Source organism: Capra hircus, chromosome 23 (genome assembly GCF_001704415.2).
Source record: "Capra hircus breed San Clemente chromosome 23, ASM170441v1, whole genome shotgun sequence".
NCBI classification, from domain to species: domain Eukaryota; kingdom Metazoa; phylum Chordata; class Mammalia; order Artiodactyla; family Bovidae; genus Capra; species Capra hircus.
In genome coordinates, this window is record NC_030830.1 from 21,453,948 (window position 1) to 21,464,796 (window position 10,849).

At 47.5% G+C, this 10,849-nt stretch overlaps 1 protein-coding gene across 1 annotated transcript; it reads left to right on the forward strand.

Moving 5' to 3' along the window:
- Window positions 5,257-5,838, forward strand: LOC108633462 (H-2 class I histocompatibility antigen, Q9 alpha chain-like). Its single transcript, XM_018038841.1, has one exon. It carries the CDS (start codon window positions 5,377-5,379, stop codon window positions 5,614-5,616), a length of 240 nt encoding a protein of 79 aa, XP_017894330.1. The 5' UTR covers window positions 5,257-5,376; the 3' UTR covers window positions 5,617-5,838.

Consider the following 10,849-nt stretch of genomic DNA (forward strand, 5'->3'; position numbering starts at 1 on the left):
TCAATATTAAGATTATTTTAAAGTGCATCAACCTATGAGTCACACAGGATCTTTTAGGGGAAAGAGACAGGAGATGAATTAACAATATTCTACATATGCATTGACTACTATGCTAGCTAGTAGCCACATATTGCTATTTAAATTAAATAAAAGTGCTCAGCACAACAGTCACTTTAAGGTGCTAAATAGCCTCATGAAGCTACTGGCTACCTGAGTGGACAGCACAGACATAGAACAATTCTTTCACCACAGGATGTTCTGTTGGAGTGGACTGCTCTTCATGATTTGTGGGCCTTGAGTCAGGGGCACTAGACCACGTGAGATGAAAGGGCCAATGATAATTTTCTTAGACACTACGTCAGATATCTGTCTGGGATATGAATACATATTAAGCCGGTGTGTAACAAAATCAGCTAGGTTATGAGTGGGTCTGGCACCTTCAGGTACAAACTCTTCCACTTCCAAAGGGGAAACACCTGCCCCCACCTCCCTTCCCAGACTGAGAACACTCTCTGGCATCACTTTCTAGGGGGTGAGTTCTCTCCTTGAGGAGCCCAGTGGCAGGGCCCTCAGTTAAGTTTGGGGAGGCAGGGAGTCCAGCTCAGGTAAAAGCATTTTCCAAAATGAAGAGGAGGCAAAGGCAGGGGTCAGTTGAGAGACACCCTTGTTCATTCAAAACAGCAGTTCTCAGAGTGTTGTCTGTGGAACGCTTGATGTCACTGAGACCCTTTCATGAGATCCCTGAGGTGAAAGCTACTTTCATAGCATCACTCAAATATTATTTGACTTCTCACTCTGTTGACATTTGCTTTGATGTATAACAGCAGTAATGGAGACTATGGTAGCAAACTTAACTAGTAATTATTTTCACCAAAACTTTCTTGTAGGAAATAAGAAAACTAATGATCAGGTTTGCTTTAAAACATCCAGAATGACACATTAAAAATTCTTATCTGTCCTTAATAAACAAAATGGAAAAAAATATGAAAAAGAATATATCTATACACATGTATCAGAGAAGGCAATGGCACCCCACTCCAGTACTCTTGCCTGGAAAATCCCATGGATGGAGGAGCCTGGTGGGCTGTAGTCCATGGGATCGCTGAGAGTTGGACACGACTGAGCAACTTCACTTTCACTTTTCACTTTCATGCATTGGAGAAGGAAATGGCAACCCACTCAGTGTTCTTGCCTGGAGAATCCCAGGGATGGGAGAGCCTGGTGGGCTGCCGTCTATGGGTCGCACAGAGTCGGACATGACTGAAGCGACTTAGCAGCAGCAGCAGCAGCATACACATATATAAGTGAATTACTCTGCTGTACAGCACAAATTAACATTATAAATCAAATAGCCTTCAATAAAATAAATTTTTAAAAATAAACTTAAAAATGTTTATGTTTCCTAATCATCAGTCTTAAATACACATTTTAAAACTATCTTCTGTGATGACACGGAAAATACACATCAAGCACTTCTACTACATTTCAAAGTCCTATGGCCCAAGAGAAAATTCTATGGGCTCTGAACTATCCCCTTTTTCATGGAAAACAACTGTTATTGAAAGAATGAATGAGCAGAAAGATCTGTATAATTTAGTGAAACAATGCAGTACTTTGTAAAAATCTTGTATTAGTACAAGAGATGTTCAATGAGCAAAACAGGCTTATGGATTTTAACGTAACCCAAGAGAAAATAGTCAATGATATTGTTTCAGGTCCACTGTGGAAAAACCTTTGAGAAACTACATTTGTACAGTTTTAGTTTTGTAACCAAGATGAACATCCACAATTATCTGAAAAGATTATTAAAAAATACTACTCCTACCTTTGTGCGGGCTTTTTCACTTTCACAGACTACCATCAAAATAACAGATTCAATGCAAACACAAACCTGAAAATCCAGTGGTCTTCTAGTGAAAGAGACAGGAAAGATACTTGGAAAAAATGTAAAAAGCTCTATGCTTCTCACCACCCTGTTTATTCTGGGAAATAGTTATTCACATTAAACACATGGGTTGTTAATATTATTCTAAATAAACAAACAAAAATTTTAAGTGTATTATTCGTAGTATGGAAATTATGCATAGAAGTGGTACTATCCTTAGGGTCCTCCCTAATTTGTAAGATTGTGTAGATATTTTAATCAAAATCGCAAACAGCCCCGGAGCTAGGACTCAGGGAGACAATGGGACAAAGAGCTCTCAGAGGGGAGTTCAGTTCAGTTCAGTTGCTCAGTCATGTCTGACTCTTTGTGACCCCATGGACTGCAGCACGCTGGGCCTCCCTGTCCATCACCATCTCCTGGAGCTTGTTCAGAGTCATGTCCATTGAGTCAGTGATGTCATCCAACCATCTTATTCTCTGTCATCCCCTTCTCCTCCTGCCTTCAATCTTGCCCAGCACAGGGGTCTTCTCCAATGAGTCAGTTCGTCCCATCAGGTGGCCAAAGTATTGGAGCTTCAGCTTCAGCATCAGTCCTTCTAATGAATATTCAGGACTGATTTCCCTTCAGATTGACTGGCTTGATCTCCTTGCAGTCCAAGGGACTCTCAAGAGTCTTCTCCAACACCACACTTCAAAAGCATCAATTCTTCAGTACCCAGCTTTCTTTACAGTCCAACTCTCACATCCACACATTACTACTGGAAAAACCATAGCTTTGAATAGATGGACCTTTGTTGACAAAGTCATGTCTCTGCTTTTTAATATGTTGTCTAGGTTGGTTGTAGCTTTTCTTCCAAGGAGCAAGTGTCTTTTCATTTCATGGCTGCAGTCACCATCTGCATGATTTTGGAGACCCCAAAAATAAAGTCTGTCACTATTTCCATTGTTTCCCCATTTATTTGCCATGAAGTGATGGGACCAGATGCCATGATCTTAGTTTTCTGAGTGTTGAGCTTTAAGCCAACTTTTTCACTCTCCTTTTTCACTTTCATCAAGAGACTCTTTAATTCCTCTTTGCTTTCAGCCATAAGGGTGGTTGTCATCTGCTTATCTGAGGTTATTGATATTTTCCTTGGCCATCTTGATTCCAGCTTGTGCTTCATCCAGCCCAGCATTTCACATGATGTACTCTGCATATAAGTTAAATGACCAGGGTGACAATATACAGCCTTGACATATTCCTTTCCCAATTTGGAACCAGTCTGTTGTTCCATGTCCAGTTCTAACTGTAGCTTATTGACCTGCATACAGATTTCTGAAGTAGGCAGTTCAGGTTGTCTGGTATTCCCATCTCTGGAAGAATTTTCCACTGTTTGTTTTGATCCACACAGTCAAAGGCTTTGGCATAGTCCATAAAGCAGAAGTAGATGTTTTCTCTCTTGCCTTTTCAATGATCCAGGGGATGCTGGCACTTTGATCTCTGGCTCCTCTGGCTTTTCTAAATCCACCTTGAACATCTGAAACTTCAGCGTTCAGGTTCTGTTGAAACCTGGTTTGGAAAATTTTAAGCATTACTTTGCTAGCATGTGACATGGGTGCAATTATTGGGTAGTTTCAACATTCTACCTAGCAGGAGGGTACCGGGGTCCAGCTCCTGTTGGATCCAGGGTATCTTCAGGGGGATGGCGTCAGCGACTGAAATTTATTTATTTAGAGATATAGAAGGAGATAAAGAAAGAATTCTGCAGTTAAGTGAATAGAGGAGAGAAAGAGGCTGATATTCCTTGGTTTAGAAAGCCAATAAAGCCCCAGCACGAGACTTGCACTGTTCACGTAGGCTGCAGGTGCCCTCTTCAATAGCTGAAAGTGCCCCACCTTGGGCACCTTCTTGAGTGGGTTTTAGAAGCCCAGGCAGGAAGTGAACTCAGAGGGCCCCTCTGCTCCAGGGAATTAGCCTGAAGAGAAAGGAAAAGAAAGAAAGAAAGAACGACATGGGGAGGCCAAGTGATGGTGAGGCGAGGCCCGCAACTTTATTTTCAAAGGGAGCTTTTATACCTTAAGTTGTACATAGAGAATAATGGAAAATGCAGAGTCAGCAGTCCTGACCCTTATCGAGACCAGGCTTTCTTTCTGTATACCTATCTGTATACATAGGTCTTAGGTGATTTACATCAACTTATGGCCAGGAGGCCTATTAGTGTTTTATGACCCTTTTCTGATAAGGGTCTGTCAACCAGAAAATGTATTCTCCCTAAAAGTGTTGTTCTTTCTAAAGTCTGGTGCCACTCTCAGAAAGCACTAAATAAAGTTACATTCCTATAGGGCAAAGGTGTAGTGGGCTATAACAAGGCAAGAATTTATTAATTCAAAGTTTCATGTTGTTAATATCAAGGCCACTACTTATATTTCAACTATATTAATTAATGCACTCCCAGGTACACAACAAAAGATATGAAAACTTGGCGGCACATATTGGCTCAACAATGAAACCCTTAACCACTTCTAGTCTAATGATTTTTAACTCCTCGAAAGGCTCTATATTCCTAGAATCTTTTAAGCTTCTTATGCTTCTCGCGGTTGGGGGGCTATAAACAAACACAGGCCTAGTTGTAAAAGTCCAGATAAACCTGTCAGGCAAGTTAGAGAGCCATCAGAGGGGTTTGAATTGAAACACTCCCATTATGCCCAGGAGATTTATTTACTAGAGCTCTAAGTTGATTTTCTTTAGAGAAACGTGGTTGGGGATAGCCCCCTGTTAATGTCAGAAGAGTTTGGTGAAAGGCAGAAAATAGTAAGACAGATTTTGGTTTTGGGGAAGATGTTCAAGCAGGTCCAGGGGGTCCCTCGAGTCCTGATTGGCCTTTGCCCTTCAGGTCTCTTCCTCATGACCTTTGCCATGGGTGGGATGCTCCCGGCTGCAGGGGAGGGATCAGGGCAAAGTCCCAGGTGCCTGGAGGACAAGCTGCTCAGGATCTCAGGGTCAAGGGCGGTGTCTGGGGCTGGAACACTCCATGTTGGGGATTCCCCTTCTCGATTTTCGCTTTCTCTCTCTTAGCCCTGCAGCCTGGATATTCATGATGCAGCTCCAGATCTCACTGCCACTGGGTGCCGGGTTTCTAGAAAAACCAATCAGTGGATCCCGGTTATAAAGTCTCCACTGACCCGCCCAGACCCTGCTTCTTCCCAGACCCAGAGGATGCGAGTCATGGGGCCACGAACTCTCCTCCAACTGCTCTCGGGGATCCTGGTCCTGACCAAGACCCTAGCTGGTGAGTGTGGGGTTGGGAGGGAACGGCCTCTGCGCGGAGGGGCAAAGGACCTGCCCGGGAGTCTGGGGGGCAGGAGCCCCAGACATGGAGTGACCCTGACGCCCCTGCCCAGACCCCACCCTCCCCGGGTCCCGGCCTGTCCCTGCCTTGCTTCCCGACTCCTCTTTTCTACCCCTTTCTAAGTTTGGACAGGTTTTCGACTGCTTCCATCTCCTGGCCCTACATGCCCTCCTCCCTCCCGGCCCCATCACCTCGACCGGGGACCACGCAGGGAGGAGGTCGGGTCGGGTCTCACCCCTTCCTGCCTCCAGGCTCCCACTCGCTGACGTATTTCTACACCGCTGTGTCCCGGCCCGGCCTCGGGGAGCCCCGCTTCATCGCTGTTGGCTACGTGGACAACACGCAGTTCGTGCGGTTCGACAGCAACGCCCGGGATCCGAGGATGGAGCCGCGGGAGCGGTAGGTGGAGCAGGAGGGGCCGGAGTATTGGGATCAGGAGACGCGAAAGGCCAAAGACACCGCACAGACTTTCCAACTGAACCTGAACAACCTGCGCGGCTACTACAACAAGAGCAAAGCCGGTGAGCGACGCGGGCCCGGGTCCGGGTCACGGCCCCCATCCCCAGAGACCAGAGGGGTCACCCCGAGTCTGCGGGTCCGAGGGTCACCCCAACACTGCAGAACACACCCGGCCCCCGGCCCGGGAGGAGACGGGGCGGGGGAGCTTGACCCGGTTTCATTTCATTTTGGGTTTAATCACCGCGGGTGGTCGGGGCGGGTCAGGGTCTCACACCCTCCAGCTGATGTACGGCTGCTACGTGGGGTCGCACGGGCGTCTCCTCCGCGGGTATGACCAGTTCCGCTCGGAAGGCAGAGATTACATCGCCCTGAACGAGGACCTGCGCTCCTGGACCGCGGCGGACACGGCGGCTCAGATCTCCAAGCGCAAGTGGGAGGCGGCAGGTGATGTGGCGCATGTGAGGATCTACCTGGAGGGCCGGTGCGTGGAGTCGCTCCGCAGATACCTGGAAATCGGGAAAGACACACTGCAGCGCGTAGGTACGAGGAGCACGGGGCCGCCCTGATCTCCCCTCGGGCTGGAGCTGGCTTCCCACGAGGAGAAGAAAGTGGTGTCCGTGTGGGAATAGCGCCCCGAGTTCTTGTCAGGAGAGGGAGGAAATCCGCCCAGGTTTTCAGATTCTGTACAAGACAGTCACCAGTGGCCCCACTTGTCTGAACGACAATCAAGGAATCCAGTGTCTTTGAGGAAGAAGCAGGAAACAAACCATCCCTGAAATAGCTGGTCAGCGGTGCCCTTTGACCCTGGCCACCATCTTGTGATCCATGACTTTCTCTCTCAAGGCCTGTTCTCACCCTGAGAGCATCTTAGGAGGCCTGACTCCAGCTTTTCTGAGTCATTCAGCCTCCACCAGAGTCAGGACCTTTAGTCTATATTCTCCCCCTCACATTTTTAGAGCACCTATCCTAGTCTCTCATTCTGGAAATTTCCAAGGACTAATATAGATCATCCCTGATCTCTGATTTGAGGCTGTTATCTAGCTCTTGTGCTGCTTTTTTCAAAACCATGCTCCTAAATGTTCCATACCTCAGAGGGTAAAAAAATCTCATAATAAGCTTCAGGATCTGATGTACAGCCTGGTGACTATAGTTAATAATTGTGTGTTGTATACTTTAAAAATGATCTTAATCATTCTCATCAACCCTGTCAAATAGACACACACATAAGGTAAGTGGATGAATATGTTAATTACCTTCACAATGTCCATATATACCAAAGCAACATGTAGTACACTCTAAATGTGTACAATTTTTGTAAAGTATACCTCAGTAAAGCTGGGGATAAAATCACTGTTCTGTCCTTCCTCAGGATGGTCACATGCTGCTGCTTCACTGCCCCATGGAGGTTACACAAACTGTGAATTTTCTGATTCTTCCTCAGACCCTCCAAAGGCACATGTGACCCATCACCTCATCTCTAAGCGTGTGGTCACCCTGAGGTGCTGGGCCCTGGGCTTCTACCCTGAGGAGATCTCACTGACCTGGCAGCGCAGTGGGGAGGACCAGACACAGGACATGCAGCTTGTGGAGACCAGGCCTTCAGGGGATGGGACCTTCCAGAAGTGGGCAGCCCTGGTGGTGCCTTCTGGAGAGGAGCAGAGATACACGTGCCATGTGCAGCACGAGGGGCTTCAGGAGCCCCTCACCCTGAGATGGCATAAGGAGGGGGATGGGGCGAGAGCATCCTCTCAGATAAAGCAGGAGCCCTTCAGGACTCAGTTCAGCAAGTTCAGGACTCAAGCCTGAGATCAGGGCCTCTTCCCTTGCCTCCACAGAACCTCCTCAGACACTCTTTCTCACCATGTGCATCACTGTTGGCCTGGTTCTCCTCGTGGTGGCTGTGGTGGCTGGAGCTGTGATCTGGAGTGAGTTTTCTTGTCTCATTGGGGCTTTCAAGCCCAGGTAGTTTACCTGCCTGGTTACTGGAAAGTATGCTCCTCACACGCATGGAGTCTGGGGCCGATGCTAACATTTTGCTTTTCTAAAGCATGTATGAAAATGAAAGAGAAAATTTTCACCTTCCTAATTCCAGTTGGGGACCCGGTTTCCAGCACTTGAAGGTCAAAGGGAGGTCCTTGATGAGGACAGACCTGCAGGAGAGCAGGTGGCCCAGTCCTTACCCGGCTCCCTTCTCTGTGTTCCTGATCCTAGCATGAATTTTGACCACAGTTCCAGAAAGTTCTCTGGGGTCCAGAACTAGGGGTTCCTGTAGGGTCTCATGACTCAGCCTTCTCCCTGGCCTCTCACATGATATTTTCTTCTCACGGGTGAAAAAAGACGGACCTACACCCAGGCTGCAAGTAAGTATGAAGGGGGTGATTCCTGAGACCCTTGTCAGGGTCCAGAAAGGAGGCAATGGGGGGGCTCACCCTCCTCAAAGTTCCTTCTCTAGTTTCTCTCCTGTGGGTTCTGACCACGTCCTGGTCTTGTTCTCCCCAAGGCAGTGACAGTGCCCAGGACTCTGATGTGCCTCTCGCGGTTCCTAAAGGAGAGACCCTGGAGGGTCTAGATTGGAAGGGGGATGGGGCAGAGGGGACACATTGGACGGCAGGGATCTTTGAGTGGGACATGTGGGCATATGGGGGTCTGTGGAGAATGTCAGCCCTTGCATGACTGACCTGAACTGGTTCCTGACTCTTTTCTCTCACAGTGTGAGACAGCTGCCTTGCGAGGACTGAGTGATGCTCAGTCCTGCTTTGTGACATCAGATCCCCTGACCCCTCTTTCTGCAGCTGGATGTGAATGCATCTGTGCTTCTATTAGCATAACGTGAGGAGGTGGGGAGACTGGCCCACCCCTGTCCACCGCGCCCCCTCCCCATCTGACCTGTGTTCTGCTCCCTGTTGGACTCCCTTGTTTCGGCAGAAGCGGGGCTGGGCCCTTTCTACCTTTGTCTTAACTTCGTGTTGTGCTGAGAAATACTGAAAATAAGAATCTGGATGTGAATTTGTTTTTCCTAATCCATGTCATGAGGGTTGATGGATTAATAAAGAAAAAGATTCTTAAAGTTTGAGACAGGAAAACAAACGGAACCACTGAGAATCTTCCAGCATCTACATGTTTGCTGTGCTGAGTCTGATCTCAGTGGGACCACAGAAGGATATGAGGAGGTATGAGCCCTCTCCAGAGAGTTCTGAGTCCTTTGTGGGCTTCAGAGTGGTCACTGGTTGGATGGGTCATCTTCTCTGTTTCTTTGTCCTTTTCCCTTCAGTAGAAACTTGTCCCACCAGAACCTGTGATCACAGGGACTCACAGGCAATCCAGGAGCTCAGCCAGATTGGGAACAACTGAGGTCAGTGATCAGAGAGCATTCGGAATGGGGAGGAGTCTTAAATCCACACTTCAACAGCTGTACTTTCCTGGGAAGACAAGGGCTAGAGATGCATACTGGTTTCTCTACCCTGAGGTATATAGCCAGGTGGAAGACTGAAGAAGTGTTATAAGCTCAGAATAATGAAAATCAATGAATCCTGCTGTTTGAAGCTATTACCTAAATGGATTTCTCACTCATTCCTTAGTGTAAACAACCGAATACAAATTTTTCTGTTACATAAATGAAAATTGTGTGTATGTGTACTCATTTCATTTGGAAAAGCCACAGAATAAGCTTGAAGCTACCCAGCCAGGAACAGAATCCACAATCCTCCTAGATGGGGTCCCACATCGGACCCTCTGGCCCCAGCTGAGCACAGATGTCACAACTCACACCACTGACCCCGTTCCGGGCTGGGACTGCTTTCATTACTTCCCTTGGCAAATGGGTGTCATTACTGCCATTCATGTCACCTTTGCCAAATGCATTCTTCACTGTTTCAGCTTATGTCACCACCCCCTGAGCCAGAGTCAGTATGTGGTCACCTCACTGTGGGCTTATACTGTGTCCACTTGCAAGAATGTTGGGGAAGCAAGTATCCTCTCATATGGAGGGAGGTAGTCTCTGCCTTCTACCAGGGCACTTAAAGTCTGGGATTCCCCTAACATGGGAAGAGGGTACAGTTACTGGGGGTGGAGGTTGGGAATGAGAGATGGAAAAAGAATGACAAATTTCATTTTGGTTTTGGCTGTATTTGAACATTGCTACAGACCAGTAGTGCCTCCCATTTCTCCCCTTCTAAATGTGTCTGAAGCTTCCCTGGTGGCCCACTGGTTCAAAATCTGCCTGCCAATGCAGGGAACATGGTTCAATCCCTGTTCCGGGAAGATCCCACCTGCCGCGGAGCAACCGAGCCCACTGGCCACAGCTACTGGAAACCACACGCTCTAGAGCCCGTGCTCTGCAACAAGAGAAGCCACCACAGTGAGAAGCCCCCGCTCTCCACTACTGGAGAAAGCCTGTGCACAGCAATGAAGACCCAGCACTACCAAAAATAAATAGATAATTTTTTTTTAAAGTGTATGAAGGTTATGCCCGTCCCACCATTGTACATTAGATCTTGATACACATGGCAAGATTCCATTATTTCATATGGCAGACTAATATTCCTCTTCCATTTTCATAACCATTCAATCAATGGGCACTTAGGCTGTCTCTATATCTTGACTATTGTGATAAGCAATACTTCAGTGCACATGGGGTGGACATCTTTTTTCTTCCCACTGATCAAGCTGGCTTTAACTGTTGACACAAAAATTTGCATGTTTCATACTAAAACTGGCCCTGCACAGGTGTCTGATGAATGACCTTTTGACAACAGAGCCCCCTTCCCCCATCATGCACCACCATTTTTCAACATGGGTCCCCTGAAGAAGCAAGTAATTCAGATGCAGCTCTGAAGAGCAGATTACCTCACCTTTTTCTTGCCTTCAAAGTCCTTTTCCCATGCCTAAGACCACCCTGCTTCGGGGATGGGGTGGGGGAGGAGAAGACAAGCATTCATCTTGTAGGATCTTATTTCCCCCACCAGGGATTGAACCCAGGGTCCTTGGCGGTGAAAGTGCTGAGTCCTACTCACTGGACCCCCTGGGATTCCCCTGGCCTGCTTCTTTGTCCTGTAAATATCGCAAGCCCCTGGCCTTTGGGGAAGAAAACATTCGATCTGTCCTCCGTCACCTCACTTGGCCACCTTGTGACTAAATCCTTTCTCTGCTGCAATCCTTGGCATGTTGTGGTTTTGGCT